Source organism: Alosa alosa, chromosome 21, assembly GCF_017589495.1.
Source record: "Alosa alosa isolate M-15738 ecotype Scorff River chromosome 21, AALO_Geno_1.1, whole genome shotgun sequence".
Lineage (NCBI taxonomy): Eukaryota > Metazoa > Chordata > Actinopteri > Clupeiformes > Clupeidae > Alosa > Alosa alosa.
Genome location: NC_063209.1, coordinates 821792 through 839149, shown reverse-complemented (window position 1 = coordinate 839149; position 17358 = coordinate 821792). Strand labels below are relative to the sequence as shown.

The window sequence follows — 17358 nt, the reverse complement described above, 5'->3', positions numbered from 1 at the left end:
CGCCGACTTGATACACGATGTGATTGACCTGATTGAAGTTTCATTTTTCCAGCTCGCAAGCCAACGGAGAGTTGCTAGACTACCCTGGCTGCAAATTACATTTGATGCCGCTAAGGTGCGTCTAGATTTCTAAGCTAGAATTTCTCCCCTCAAATCACTAAAATAAGGCTAAAAAGGATACAAATGCGGTTGGTTACTTACATTACAGGAAGAGGCAGGATATGTGTAGACAACAGCCATATTGGCATTACAAACTAACCCCATGCATTTCTATGGAGGATTCTTTGAATGCTGTGTCTCTCTGTGTCTCTGCTGTGTCCTCACAACATTCCATTCATTCATAGCGAGAGTGCAGCAATTTCATAATGTGACCTTAGAGTGAGAAAAAACGTAAAGTAGGTGGTTGGCAGATTGTAAATGAGCTCAGATGTGAGTTTTTAGATTGAATAGTTCTTGTGTTTCATTAACTTTTATAAAATACAAGGACACAATGCCTGAACTTTTTTGCTAATACAGAAATTAGAGCAGTTTTAGAGTTACCTCTGCTCTGCTCTCGAGTGGTGTCACGTTGCTTGGTAACGGTAAACAACAAGGCTAAAGATTAGAACTACTTTTGTGGGTGGAGGATGAACGAACAAACATCTAAATAAACAATAGAAGCCACAATTTTGTATCTTAAAACTAAAGTAGTTGGTAATGGAACTGTTGTATAAAAACAATATGACACTTGTGGGGTCGAGGGGTTGGTAAAGGATATCCCCACGGCTCTAATTGCCTTCGGCCTCGTATACAGTACCTACGGCCGAATTACAGCCGTGGGAATATCCTTTATCAATGCCCACTCGTGTCATATTGCTTAAATATACTATCAAAGTTGTTTTGAATTGACATTTTGTCCCATTTTCCGCAAGGGGTGGTCATGGGGGATATCATTAAAAAGGGGAGGGTCTCTAGCAGAGGTGGAACAAAGTCACTGTTTGGCAAGTAACAAGTAAGTCTCAAGTCTTAAGGCTGAAGTCTGAGTCAAGTCCCAAGTTCAAGGAGAATTCCGGTGTGATATTGACCTAAAGTGTGTTGAAACATGATACCGAGTGAACATATGCCTCAGCTCATCTCGGCTTGTTCCCTGCACTCCGAAATCTGGTGCTAGTTAGCCAATGCTACCAACAGGTTTTCAAAGGGGGTGCCTCGGGCATCGGCCTAGCCATGCAAATAAATCACAGTTTTACACCATTTACGAGGCTCAAAGTAGCTCCACACTTCATTGGTAGACTTCCCAGGGCCCTGACATTTAAAACGAGACATTGAGAACTTTGAAAAAGCACTGGTAGTTTACTTACAAGACGATTTATACAGACAGTACCTTCAGGAAATTTACCGTTCACTGCCATCTTGAATTTAGCCACGATAAGTCAAGCGACGAGTACGAATGAACAGGTATGATAAGGGATCAGATTCCAAAAATAATTCTGTGGAAATGCATGGATTCCAGTTGCTGCTACTGGAAGCAGCGGGAATCCATGCATTTCCACAGAATTATTTCTTGGAATCTGGATTCTGTTTATCATACCTCTAAATCGCTTCGTCTTTATCGTGCACATTCACACTTTCGGTATCATGTTTCAACACACTTTAGGTCTATATCACACAGGAATTCTCCTTTAAGATAGAGATGTCCCAAGCAAGTCCAAGTCAAGTCTTACCAAGGCCAAGTCGAGTCCAAGTCCTTATTTTCTTTGAATCCTAAACAAGTCATTGTCATATTATGCAACCGCATATTAATATGTCATTAATAATGCTTTCAGTATACTTTGTCTATACTCATACTTTACATATTGAAAAGTTTTAAAATGCTTATAATCACAAGCCCAAAGACTGTATTTCCATACAGTCAAGTGTCAGTTCTAGTCAGGTGATAAGTGCTAGAATTAGCAAGGCTAGTTGTAAGTAGTACTACGAGAGGAGATATTCTCTGAAGAGCTGGGTCTTCAGAGAATAGGTAGAGAGGGCCTGCTCTGGTAGGAACGGGTAGCGCATGCCACCAACAAGGAACAACAGATGAGAAAAGTTTGTACAGTACATTGAATAACCTCTGTGTAGGAAATGTGCTATACGAATAAACTTGACTTGACTTGAATGTTCAATATTCCTAAAGGAATGCACGCCTTCACCAAAACCACAGCGGAGGTTATGCAGAGCTGTACAATCTAATTAATCTAATATTTAAATTTGACCTTTCGCACATTCAGAAACGATAAATGAGAGAAGTGATATGTTGAGACTAAAACCCAAGGTGTAAACATAGCCTGCCTGGAAAGTGATAGTCTAGCTAACAGGCTACATAATGTCCAATTAATAATGCAAATATAAGACAAACAGATCCAACTCTGAAATGACTATTGATTCACTGAAATTATTATTATTGAGTCAGCAAGAGTAAACAAACCATGCCAAATCTAGGTTACAGCAGCCGACTATAAGGTTAAGTTTATAATGTTGTGACCTGCCTCTGAGCATCTTTTGCTCTGTGGCTGTGCACACGTAATGTTGGTAAATGTGAAACCCATCTATAATGTTTGGTACATGCATCACACTTCAGATTTCACTGACCGTCAAATTATGTCCCACAGTTCCTGAAATCCTTGAGTTACCAAACAGTGGTATCTGCCTAACAAATAAATACATTTCTATAATATAAAAGAACTTACACCTGACAGCTCTGATGATCTGGTAGGCCATATGTCTGATGTTTTCCACAGGAAAGGGCTGAAAGTTGTTCTTTTGCAGAAGTTCATATGTACTGAGACCCAATAGCTCAAAGACGATGCAAATATGGCCATGGTGGTTGAACCAGTCCAACATCCTCACACAGGCACTAGTGTAAAAGCACAGAGTATGTGCAAGTGAAATTTTAATATAAAGAAGTCATTCTCTAAAACAAGACATTTATATGGTTTATAGCATTTTTCAACGTTTGCACATGTTTTAAGGGGACAATAATAAAGACAAGTTAGGTCTAACACTTTCAAGCTGTTGACAGGATGACATAGGGTGTGTTCGAAACGGGTAAAGTTGCTGCCTTTTAAGATATCTAACTGGGGAGTAAGGCAGCAAGTGCGGTTCGAAACCGAAAAAACAAATTCTGCTGCCTTTTAAGATATCTTAGAATTCCCAAATAACGGTCATTTTTGAAGGCAGCATCGATGCTAGCAGGCTAACGCTATAAAGTAGTTTGACAGGCGGCACATATATCAGACCAGAAGCTATCAATGGTTACAACAATGGCATAATCAGTATAAACATCACATTTCAACAGATTCATCAGCCATTACAGTGTCATTCGCCATCTTTGTTTACTTTTCACAGCTGTTTCAGACGTTGCTGCAAAGGATCATGGGTAGTAAGGAGCATAGGGAGGGAGAGTAATCTCATCGCCCCCTACTAGTTGCGTTCCTAGAGCTTAGCGGAGTTGATGGGATTCTACAAAGCTTGTTTTTTAGAAAAATTATATAAAAATTATATATATATTGGGAAGTTAATAATAATAATAATAATAATAATAAGCTTTATTTGTATAGCACCTTTCATACACAGAATGCAGCTCAAAGTGCTTTACATTTGAAGCATGTAACACAATAATAGTCAGTCAGTCATTATCAATCACTTTTTCTTCATTGCTGGGGCGTTTATGATCCACTCAGCAACATATCAAAAATATAGAAAATGGCGTCATAAGACTGGCAGCCTTAACCCTCTTACCCCCACAAGCCGCCATATGGCAACTGTGGCAAGGAAAAACTCCCATATTCCAGGAAGAAACCTTGAGCAGAACCCTGACTTAATAGGGGGAGCCCATCTGCTTCTGGCTGGCTGCGCCCTCCAATAGCAGCAGATGTAGAATAATCTGAAAAAGTAGTCTACAGGATAAGATGAGTTAACTAAAAGCTTTCCTGTACAGGTATGTTTTCAGATCTTTTCCCTAAATATTTACTGAACTTCGCCTGCTTGATGTACAGAGGCAGGGTGTTCCATAGTTTGGGGGCATAATGGATAAAAGCAGCTTCTCCACTTTGTTTGTGGAGCACTTTGGAATACGATTAAAAGATTAGAATTGGATGATCTAAGTTTCCTTTGTGGTTGATAAGATATTAAAAGCTCAGAGATATATGAAGGTGCTATGTCATTTCAGAGCTTTGTAAGTAATTAACATAACCTTAAAATCAATTCTATAGGAAGGGGGAGTCAGTGCAGTTCAGCCAACACAGGGGTGATGTGTTCTCTCTTCTTAGTCTTAGTTAAAAAGTCTAGCCGCAGAGTTCTGTATGAGTGCCAATTTCTTTAGATTTTTTTGGGAAGACCAGTGAAAAGTGCATTGCAGTAGTCTAACCTGCTAGTGATAAAGAAGCGTGAATTAGTTTTTCTGCATCTTGTTGAGTTAAAAAGGGCCGCACTTTGGCAATGTTTCTCAAGTGGAAATAGGCCTGTCTGAGTAACTTTACTGATATGGGGCTTAAAACTTAACTCTGCATCTAAGATGACACCGAGGCTTGTTACTTTTGGTTTGACCTGGTGCGCCAAGTTCCCCAGATTACTAAGAATAATATCTCGCTTAAGTTTTGGTCCAACCAAAAGTACCTCTGTTTTTTTCATCATTTAGTTTCAAAAAATTGTTGCTCATCCACTGATTAATGGAGCTTAGGCATGCAGTGAGGGAGCAAAGGCCATCTGGGTTAGTTGGCTCCACAGAAATATACAATTGGGTATCATCTGCGTAGCTGTGGAAGTTTACATTATGCTGACTTATGACGTTTCCCAATGGAAGCATATATAGAGAAAATAGCAGGGGACCAAGGCAGCTCCCCTGGGCCACACCAAAAGGCAAGTCATGTTTTTCAGATACATGATCTCCTAGACTGATATAAAAATCTCTGCCAGTAATGTAGGTTTGAAACCAGTTTAGAGCATTATCAGAGAGGACCACCCACTTCGCAAGGCGGTGAATTAGGATGCTATGATCAATGGTGTCAAATGGTGATTGAGACTTTGTTTGAGTCAGTAGCCAGTCTGAGATCATTGACTATTTTTACTAGAGCCGTTTCTGTGCTGTGATTTGATCTAAAACCTGATTGGAATTTTTCAAGGAAACTGTTTTCGTTGAGGAAGGTATTTAACTGATTACAGTTAAATACCTTCCTTATTAAGTTAGTTGAATGGCTTCCATATGATATGCATTGGGGTCACCTCTATTGCTTCTAATGGTCATACTTTATTTTTAGGGCCAGTATGAATTGTTTTGAGTTTTTTGTAACATGGTGATAATGAACTCAATTGTATGTGACGTCACCGTTTTGGAAGCCTCACCTCTAACCAGATATCCCAAGTCTCCCGGAAGTCTCCCGCATATTGATAACGGTTCCCTGATGCCCGCAATTTAGATACAATCTCCCAGAATCTAGAGCGAGCGAGCAAGAGAGTGCATGCGAGACCGAAGCTTCTAATCGCGTGTGCAGTGTTCGAATTATACCGTGAGCTTCGGGGGGTACCGCTATTTCGACTGGTGACGTCACTCTCCATTTTATATAGGCTTACACACATGATTTCACACTTGTGGTTCACAGTCAATTTTCCTTCGAAATATAGGTATTAGGGCTGTCAATCGATTAAAAAAATAATCTAATTAATTACATACTCTGTGATTAATTAATCTAAATTAATCGCATATATAATTTTTGCTGTGAAAGTATTTTAAATATTTAAATTCAAATGAATCATTGAATAATCAGCATTAGTGACAGAGTTAGATAGTGATAAAGTTCAAAAACTCTTTTATTATTATTTTCACTGTTCAAATAATTGCCATAATAATCTATGATATGACCTAATATGCTGAGGAAATAAATTCAAAGTACTTCAAATTCAAATAAATTCAAAATAAAGTGCTTCAGGAAGAAGTTTTTTTACATACAAGGCATTTCAGGCCACAGATATAACCTAGGGGACACAATGAAAATAAATGAACACTCCCCTCAATGTCAACACTTATTTCTTTGCATTGATGTGCGACAATAGAGTTGATGAACTCCGGTGATATACAAATTCCTTGCTGCAGACATTGCAGAGGACTTTATTTTCAACACTTTATTTTTTATCAACACCATCAGGCCGTTTTTTAAAAGTAAATGTTCCAATCAATGATCCAAGCAGCACGTTTTCTTCTCTCTCCTTCATTTTACAGTCTAATTTTTACTGACTAGAACGGCTCGGGGTCAAAGGTCGATTAATCTGCACTAATTTTTTTAATCAGTTATTTCTCAAATTAATTAATCGAAATTAATCAGTTATTTTGACAGCCCTAATAGGTATGGCTGGCTGGCCGACAAGTTAAAAGAAATTAATCATACTATCAAGCACAATTTACCTTACACGTTATGGGAAGGGTTGGATTTGGGTAAACACTGTTTCAAGGTGCGCCCCGTGCGTAAAATTGTGCGCCACAGTCAAATATTTTTTGGTATAGCCGTGCAGTGCAAACATGGAAATGCATACAGAGCAATAGCACGGGAATGGCAAACATACAACTTAAATTCAAGACCCAGAAGTGTTTACAGATGGACCACAGAAAGTCTCCCGTTTAATAGCCAAGTTCACCTAGCCTAATACAAGACCAGCCTTTGGTTCATTTGATTCGTTTTTATTGGATAGCCTAAGCCTGCAAAATATGCAAATAAAAAAATGACTTGTTCACGGTTGGAAAACAAATATCTTCACATTGTTTAGCCTAGGCATTTCATATCATGATGTAGCCTAGTGCATTTTGCGCCTGGTGTTATATCAGACATTCCAAGTCTCCCGCATATTGATAGCGCCTCCCTGGCGCCCGCGTTGAGATACAACGCGAGACCGAAACTTCAAATGCCGTGTACATCTGAGTGTAGCACACAGATGATGGAGAGGGATAGAGGGGTGGTGCGTATGTGCTTGCAGCGCATCTAAGACGTATCTTGACCAATCAGTTTTCAGTGCAGGCGGGATTTTATCTCTAAACTAAATTCATAATTTCAGTGTATCTAGGAACAAGAGCCAGTGCGCCCCCAAAAAGGTCTTTCACATCAGACTGCACGAAAGTGTACCCTTTTCTCATAATAGTAAAAAAGTGCATTGCCCATGGCGGGTTAAATGATTGCAAAAGACATGTTGAGGTGAGTTTAACAGGTGATGATAATGATAATGAAAAATGATAAATCGCCTCATTAAACCTCTCCCCGTGTCAGTATATCTATGGAACTCCTCCTATGGCGTGTGATTGTAGGCCTGATTTTTAAGCTAAGAAGCAGCGATGGTCGTGGCCGCTGAGTGGAAGGGAGACCTACAGTTAAACCATAGCGATCTTGCTACTCAATGTTTTTCTAAGGTTGGCTAATATCAATACAAAGACAGTGACATATTAGACAAATGTATGGCCAGTTGGCCACCGCTTGTTAACCCATTCGTTTCAGGCTTTTGCAGCCTACTACACTGTGCATATGTTTTAATTCATCAGTATTATATCATAGCAAACAATACAGTCTGACGAGAAATGGTACAGCCCAATGGGGATGAGGGTTTGAAAATCGTATTTAATTAGATTATATCCTGAATTCTTGGTATGTGATGGTAATACTGCATTTAATTACATGCAATATTGGATAACATTACATTTTATTACATTTTTTCAGTACCCCCCAAACTATTATTTTCATCCCTTTTGGGGGGGTCCAAGTCTCATCTAGGGGGGTCGGACCCCCCCAATACCCCCCGTAATTCGAACCATGCGCCGCGTGTAGCGAGCACACGACGGAGAGGGGGAGAGAGAGGTGGCGCCTGTTCAAGATAGAGAGCATCCTGATTGGCCTGTTTTAGACAAGTGCTATTTTTGAGATATGTGCATCCTAGTAAAAGTTGGGAACAGGACTTTTTAACATAATTAAGATGTGCTGAATCCAACTACCCCTGTTCCCAAGCTGAATGTTGAGTTTTTGACTATCTAATTAACATAAACAAAATGGTTGCCAAAATGGCGATTTTAGGCACTTTTTTTGGGCGGACAATATGAATTAATTTAGCCTAATAGTAGCCTAATAATCTGGGGCCGTATTCACAAAGAATTTTAAGGCTAAAAAAGTAGCTCCTAAGTGGCGAATTTAGGAACAACTCCTAAAAATAATGGGCGTGTCACTCCTAACTTTAGGACTCCTAATATTTTTTTACTAAAAGTAATTCACGAAGCATTTTAGACCTAAAAGTAGCACCTAAGTCTGGGACAGCTTAAAAGAAGTCGAGAGGACTCCTAACTCATTAAGACCTATTCACAAACAGCTTTTTGTGGCATTTCACGTTGCGATGTTTTGAAATGCGTATATGCGTCAACAGGAGCTTCCAATCGCGAGGGAACAATTTTGCATTCATAAAAGGGAAGCAATAACGCCACCAACAACAACCAAAACTACTCATTGTTAACATGTAAATTAAATGTAACTTTTCATTGTGAATCAAATTAAAATGTTCTCCTCTTTGCAAACGTAGGCATTTGGTGACAGATTAATTTAATAATGTTGCAAAGATACTGCATCAATCCGTAGGCCTATGTTTCATTAGGCTACTAGGCTATTTGTTTTGCCTTACTCTTTATTCATTTAGGCTAGGCCTTTTTATTCAGTCATTCATCATCTTCCGTCCTTCGCACTACTTGTGTAGCGCACGCATTCTCAGACCTGTCACCTGTCACTCATCATCGTAAGGGAGGTGTTTGGAATCATTCCCGCGTTACAATCATCAGCCAATCAAGGTGGTCACTTCAGTCAAGCTTGTGCATGAGTAATGACGTCATCCATAGCAACGAAGACTCACTCTTAGTTTAGGAGTTGTCATTTTTCCTTACTAAGAGTAGGTCTGAATGGCTTTGTGAATAACTTTTAAGAGAAAACTCCTGGGTAAAATCTTTTAGTGCGATTTAGGAGTACTCCTAGTGGTAAGATAAAAGGCTTTGTGAATACGGGCCTAGACCTTTAACTCTAGGGAGAGACTAATTTCATAAAACGGTGGCATGCTCCTTTAAGTATATGCACTTCACACTCCTCAACCACAAACACTTAAAAGCCCCCTTTGTTTCTTGGTAATAATGACCTGTTTGTACCTTTTAGTTATCAAGAAATGCAACAAATACACACACACACCACGTCTCTTTCACACACACACACACACACTTCACCTCAACCGAAGTGTGATTCTTTGTGGGTTTGATGGATGTGTGAAGGACTACAAAGTGGCTCTGGCCAAAAGACTCAGTCAGAGGGAAATGGCCAGTATAAAAACCAGTATAAAACATAATCTGTTTGTGAATTATTATAATCTTACAATGAAAAAATAGGAAAAATACAACCTTGAAGGGAAGCAAATTTATTTTGAGAAAAAGGAAAATCTCATAAAGAAATAAATTTTAACAAAAACACTTCGCTCACAATTATTGGCACCCCTGCTTGTAATACCTTCTTAAAGGAACACGCCACCCAATGTCAGTAGTAATATATGTTCTTACCTTAACTTTCACGAGTTTCCAAGCGAATAAACAGGAGAACTACAATGTGTGGTGCAATAGCACTTCGGAGTACTTTGACCTAGCGTAGTAATCTTAATTAACACTTAATTTTTAATTTTCAATTTTCAAATTTTTAGTAATATTAATTAACACCTAATTGTAGATCCTATCCACCACAGAGTTTAGAATCCATGCTTGATCGACCCCTCAGCCTCCCCCTCCCCTCTGAGCGAGAGAGAGGTACACACACTAGAGATGCGCTGATGGGCTATTACTTCAACCATAACTGCATAGCAAAACTTATCATCCATCAGCACCAAAGCTTTTTGACCAATTTTCAAAACCGCACCCGCCCACCATCTGCTGGTTGTTTTAATGTAGGCATATATGGGTGATGCAGCGCTGCTGATGTGAGGCTAGAAAGCTCTTGCCTGTTCTAGAAAGACTGATCCAATGCAGCAAATATATTAAAAGGCTAAAGTCCTACATTGGCTATGTTGTAGCCTATCCCCAGAATATCAGCAGCAAACTCAGTCTCTGTCTCATAAAACAGTCTCCAAATAAAACGACATCCTAAGATGTTGCCTATTCTGCCAGCTTGTGCCAATATATCGTCCAAAATGCTTGATTGCATTGCATTCTCCACATTTTTAGCTAAATTTTCATGTACCACATCAGCATTTTTGTTCAGTGAATCTTTTGTAAATTGCTTTACAATTACCGTCGGGCCCTTGTCAGCAGCCTTCGGCTTGCCTCTTGCCACTATTCACTCCTTGTCTTCCAATATAATTTCTGAGTCATCTACAGATGTTTACACACATTCACCTACCTAACCAGAACCAACTTGACGTTGACTTCAACCTGTGTTATATCCTAGATGAGACTGCCTGGGTTATTTTGTTTCGATATTAGCCTATATATAAAACACATAGTAATTGTAGCCTACCATTCAGGGAATAGGCATTTAAAAGAGAGACAGAGAGTGATATGACTCAGAAATCAGGGCTTGAAAACGAAATTATTTTTCAAACGGTTCAGGTAGGCCTATGTTTAACGTTTTCGTTCTTGCATGCGTTCCGCCACCAACATATCGGTCCTGAACCGGTTCGGAACGCAAAATATCGTTCGTTCTTAAAGTTCCGGCAGTGTTTGGCGGGCCTATCAAGTCTATTTTTGTGGACTTTACCTTAGAATAGACATACTCATTATTTCCTCTTTGATTTAGCCTATATCGTAGCTATGCCCAAAAATAATAAATCACAGGCGGCATCCAAAAACATTCAGATGGGCTATCCATCCCATAGCCTACAGACTTATTATAGGCCTAACCTATGCCTATAAATAATTTCTTATCAAAAATATTTCTGGATACGTGCTAAACTCCTTACCTGGTTGTAGCCTAAGTTTTATCCATATGGAGATCTTCAAAGGCTTGCGCTATAATTCCAACCCTGTTTATAAACGAACCTGTCTGTTGCTGACAAGGCCTATCTCAAATTTCTTGTTTAATTCTTCTACATAGAATAGGCTATAATTGCGCAAACATTTCAAATCCCGACTTTAAAACGACAAAGCTTGGACAGGCAAAATAGGCTATTACGCATAGGCTACAAACAATTTCCAAATCAGTTTTAGTAGCCTACGCTACGAGCTGGCCTAAGATCCGAAGTGGCAGACGGATAGGTTACATTACAACAGTAATGTAAAGACAAAGGTCCATTTATTCGTTTTTTTTTTTCAAACTGCAGAAATCAAATTATTAGGCTGTTCGCCTACAGTAGTTGGCTACATAGCAGCTTGTTATCTCACATTAACAGTGTAGATGGGCTTGTTTTTCCCTGACAACGGAAATAGTCTCCCTGGCATAGGATATGCTTTTGTGAAATTTTATAAAATATATAGAGAACGAAAAAAACCCGTTATTAACCGGTTTTGTGGATTTCAGAATAACGTTTCTGTTCCGGAACAGTTGAAGACCATTTTGTTTTCGTTTCCGTTTCCGCTCCTCGTAAAATTCCGTTTGTTTTCGGTTTTCGTTTTCGTTCCTTGAACCGGTTCAGAGCCCTGTCAGAAATGACATTGGGCGATGGCAGTGTGAGATGTTCAGAACTTCTACAAACTCAATAACATCCACAGCGGCAAAAGGTAAGAAAAATAGTCGGAAAACTTAGACATGTAAGGCAAGCAAGCAAGTTTGGCGGTTGTTACTAAAAATGTGAACATGCACATTGCACTGTTGTGCAGTGGACTTTCAGAATGAATGGATAGCTCCATTCATTCTGAAATATAGCTCTATCTGTCCTTTCCACCTGATGACCCCTTGGTTTTAGCACGGATCTCGGACTGCCTCTCAGACATACAGTAGCTACATGGATGAAGGCGCACCACCTCCAGCTGAACCTCTCAAAACCTGAACTGCTGGTCCTCCCAGCTACACCTACCATACACCACGACATCAACATCAAATTTGACTCCCTGTCTGTTTCACCTACCAGGACTGCAAGAAATCTAGGAGTTGTTCTCGACAACCAACTAACCTTCTCAGATCATGTTGCCTCAAGTAAGCCCAGTCGTGCCGTTTCGCACTCTACAACATAATGGAGAAAATCAGGACTTACTTGACTCAAGATGCTACCCAACTCCTGGTTCAGGCAATAGTCATCTCACGACTTGACTACTGCAACGACCTCCTGACAGGTCTCCCAGCCTGCACAGTGACACCCCTTCAGATGACCCAGAACGCGGCGGTGCGCCTGGTCTACAACCAACCGAAAAGGGCCCATGTTACCCCACTGCTCATCCAGCTACACTGGCTACTTATGGCGGCCCACATCCAATTCAAGGCTCTAAAGCTTGTCTACAAAGTAGTCTCCGGCTCTGCTCCCACCTACTTGAATGCCCTCATACAGACATACGCTACCTCCAGACCGTTGCGCTCTCCTCAGACGAACGACGCCTAGCTCTATCACCCGGTGCGCTCAGGCCAATCCAAACTTTTCTCATCTGTTGTTCCTTGTTGGTGGAACACACTGCCAGTTCCTACAAGGGCAGGGACATCCGTCTCCATCTTCAAAAAACTCCTGAAGACCCAGCTCTTTAGAGAACATCTCCTCTCATAGCACCACTTACAACAAGTCTTGCTGATCCTAGCACTTACTGTACCACCCGTCTTGAACTGACACTCAACTGTTTAAAAACAGCACTCACTGATGCACTTATTCTTACTGTACTCTACCGTTTTTAAATTGTCCTAAAATTGTTGAGAGAATTGCTTTAAAACTTAAACTGTTCACCATGTTGTTAGTCGCTTTGGTTAAAAATGCGTCAGATGTCATGTAATGCCAAATGTAATGTAATGTAATGTAATAATATAATAATAAAAATAATAATAATATTATTCATACACAGAATGCAGCTCAAAGTGCTTTACATTTCAAATATTTAACACAATAATAGAGAAGAAAATAGTAATAATAATAATAAATGTTTTAGTCTAATGCAGCAAGTTGTTGCGGTAGTATATAGGCTTTGCTAACAAATGGCTACATAACCCTACAAACCGCAAACCCTTGTTGTGGGCCCCCACAGTATACCAACAATTTCCTACAAGTTCTTCAGTCATTCCTCTTCGTTGCTGTGGTCATTTATGATCCAACCAGCAACATATTAACATACCAAACAATATCAGAAATACTTCAGAAATACAGCGGTCATGTCCTTAGCAATTGTTGTGATTATATGAATTTATATACAGACGTTTAAAGAACACAATGACCGGAAAACTGACAGCCTTAACCCCCTACAAGCATGCAGTATGGCTACAGTGGCAAGGAAAAACTCCCATATTCCTGGAAGAAACCTTTAAGTTTCAAGGTAATACTTTTTCTCCTTGGGACAGGTCTTTTTGAGTCTTAATATTGGAAAATATTGGTATTGAGATGATCAGTCAACTTGAATGCAAGAGTTTTAAACAAATGTGTGCAGCATGCTAATGATGCTAACCGGAATTAATAGGAATTTAGCTAGCCGTCTTCTATGTGTCCTTGCTTTCGCGATTGTGAATGTTTTATTTGGATGAAATGTCCATGCATGCCGTCCATAGAGCGTGCATGAGAGAGGGAGAGCGAGAGAGACAGCGGGAGATGTGTGTTGCTTATGCGGCCGCGTAAGCGCTATGGGAAGCACTGGTTTGTGGATATGAGTGTCGATTTTGGTTTCGATATGCATAACGTTACAGCCCTGATAATAACGTTGAATTTACATGAAATTTTATCATATTTACATTCTACACACATCTCTGCACACCCATTACTCTTGGTGGAATATCTCACAAACTCTTCACTCAACACATGGATATATCAAAATATACAGCAGACTTTACTGAACACAAGGATATAAAGCATGTACCTCTGTACAATAAAATACGGTTTTGAAATTGGAGCAAGTTTCTACAGAGTCAACAACTTTGGGCTGAAATTCTAAAGTAATAGCACCCTAAAATAATTAAGTTCCTTTTCATATCAAAGAATCAAAAGTTGGTCATAGCATGTACAGACCTTTGCTTGTGGCTACATACATACCATCTGCACATATGCAAGCACGACTTACTTCAGGTCACAAATACACAGGAGTATAAAGGCACATTCTTCATTCAATATAAATTGATTAGCCATGGAGTATCCCACCATCATGATTCTTATATTGCCAGATTCCAAACAATCCCACCTACACAAATATGAATATACTGTATATGTTTACTGGCATGCTTCCTGGTGACATTAATGCAAAAAAATAATTCTTGACATAAGACATATACAAATATTATCACATCATACTTAGCCCAAACTATCCTGACTAACAAGAGTAGAGTTGCAATTAGTGGAAATGCCTTTTGGCTTTGTTTGGATTTAAAACATGGATTTAAAAATTCTTAACCTCGTTGATTTGGCTGCCATATTGTAACATGAAAAACAAAAGCGTTTCAGCAATCTTTTCAATTCTTTTTTGTTGTTCCCGTTATTTTGTTATTCACAGAAAATAATTGTGAATAATTTGTACCAGATAATCGTCAGACTACACCAATTTGATTTTTTTATCACTGCCATCGGTCGCAGGGCTGCCTTGAAGATAAAACACCATCGAGCCTGACATAATAGCATCAGGTTGTCATGGTAAACTCTGGCCTGCTAATCTGCTTGGCCCCCTCATTGCTGCTAGCATATTAGTACCTCTTTTTACTCAGTTTACCCTTACAGGGAGCCGAGAGCTGAATCTGATTCTTTATTCTCTTTAAGGTCTTCTTTGAGGCACATTTCTTTGCCTTGTGAATTGAGAAATCATCTAGTGATTCTTGAGATTAGGGACAAAACATGTCTGCCAGATAAAACAAGGTTTTGGGATACAAATATGAACAATATTAATTTGAAAAACTACTCAAAATCTTAAACAGGACAAGGGTTGCACAACAAGGCATGATTTCATGTTGCCTTATAAATAGTTTTTGTTCTAAATAATATAGAATACGGAGCAGCCGTGGCCTACTGGTTAGCGTTTCGGACTTGTAACCCAGAGGGTTGCCAGTTTCGAACCCCCAGTAAAGTGCCCTTGAGCAAGGCACCTAACCCCTCACTGCTCCCCGAGCGCAGCTGTAACATGCAGCTCACTGTGTCGGGATTAGTGTGTGCTTCACCTCACTGTGTGTTCACTGTGTGCTGAGTGTGTTTCACTAATTAATGGATTGGGATAAATACAGAGACCAAATTTCCCTCACGGAATCAAAAGAGTATATACTTTATACTTATACTTAGAATGTAGCCTGGAAGCAGATTTCCTCATTTCTACATACCTTAAAAAGATCTAAAAGTAATGTAAAATGTATCATAATGATTATAATGTATATAGTTAAGTAAATAATTTCATCAGTATCAAAAGTTAGAAATTGTATATGTTTTAAATGTACTTTTGTGTCAATTGAACTTGTGTCCGGAGTTAACACAGTCAGACTTTTATTTATAATGAAAAAAATCAGGAATAATTGTGGGCAGCTAAAGCACAGAGGAGCTCTTTAGCACTTCCTAGTTCTTCCTCATGTCATGATACATTTCTAGCTCTGGTAAGTTTTTCATATCTTGTGTATTTAATATGCATCTATTAACACCTGGCATGTCACAACCATAGTGTGTCAACACCGAAATGAGCTAAATGCAACATTTGTAAAAAATGTTCTGTAATAAAGGCTTAATTTAAGAAGATTATGGAAGTCACAAGGCAACAGATATGCAATAAAATTATTCCTGTAAGAAAATTTTGTCAACTCCGTCAGATGTCAACACCCAGTGTTGTGCCTGAACGCATTCATTGAACGATAGTTCATGAACTCGTTCATATTTTGGGTGAATGTGAATTGAACGTACTGTATTACCGCCTGATGAACGTTACTGTGAACTCTGGTGTCTGTGAACGGCACGCTCTCTCAATTTAACTTTGTGCCTTCCAGGTGAAACCCCGGCTAAAACATACAGTAAACAATCTGTCGCTATTTGTTTATCACCGGCTTTGCAAATAACGATGTCCACAGACAAGGTAGAACATGTTGCATGCGTTTATGAAAGTATGATGTATTGCGACATCAGATGCAAGTCAAATTTGTAGTTTCTTATGTGTCATTCCATCGAACTACAAATCCGCTACCCGATCTGGCAAACTTACATAGTGCGGTTATAGCCGATAGAGGGCCACGAAGCGAATGCAGAAGTGCCGTTCACCCTGTTACGAGTTGATGAACCACTGAAACGATTTTGGAAGCATTATTTTAAGGTACAAAAAACTCTTTGGTGTTGCTTTAATATCCAGCATTTCTCAAACTATGGGCCGCGGACCGGCATCGGTCCACATCGTGGACACTGCTGGTCTGTGGAGCCACAGAGTGAAATTATGCCCGGTGCTCTGTCGGATAATTTGCTGCGCAATTGATCAAGGAACCGTGTTCCGACAGAAAAAGAAACAAACGTTTTTGCAATCAGGAGGAAATACTTGCTAATTTGGTGTCATCAAACATAGAGGCATGCAATTAAGTGGTGGTGGAATGAGGTGGAATGAGCGTTCATTCAATGCATGCACGCGTCTGCGCGACAGAAACTCAAACCACTCGATAACGTTGGTAGCAAACCGGCACTTCAACCTGTTGGAAGGCTATTTAATTATGTATCGACATTTAATAGAACAACGTGGATTCTTGCAACTTCCATAAAAACAGAGCAGAGATATAATACACTGTCTAGAATTGAGTATTATATAGTCAAATTTGAATATAACCTGGCCAAAAGCTATAATTGTAGCATAATTAGTCTTCCTGTTAACGATCTCCAGATCAGTGATTTACGCTTATTTACTCTGCCATTTACCATACACCAAAGCTGGTATTGTTTTTCCTGAATCCTTACATTCAGGCATTCGACTGAAATTTCATTAAAAAGCATGTCAATATTTTTTTCATTTGCCTACCAGTGATGCTTGCATTAGGGAAACATCCCAAAACAATGGCACCAATATAATTGCTGTTGTTTTGAGAAGTATTTCTCATGCAAGCATCACGCAACCATGCAAAAGCATACAATGCAACTATTGTAATATTTTACATTAGTAAAGCAGTCCTCTGATGTGCATGTTTTCACAAACTTTTGTGACATTAACTGCTTTGAAGTGCATGTATAACAATATAGTATAACAATAATAATTGTGATAATAAGGATAATCATAATGATAATTAAAGCAACAATGGGGAA

At 39.3% G+C, this 17358-nt stretch overlaps 1 protein-coding gene across 4 annotated transcripts in view; it reads right to left on the bottom strand.

Annotated features, from left to right (window-relative positions):
- The window catches only part of clk4a (CDC-like kinase 4a), a 104340-nt gene that overhangs the window by 65452 nt on the left and 21530 nt on the right, over nt 1–17358 (bottom strand). For all 4 annotated transcript variants that reach the window (XM_048231890.1, XM_048231891.1, XM_048231892.1 and 1 more), the window contains one exon: nt 2709–2875. In XM_048231890.1, coding sequence (XP_048087847.1) covers nt 2709–2875 — 167 coding nt within the window. The remainder of the gene's footprint in view (nt 1–2708; nt 2876–17358) is intronic.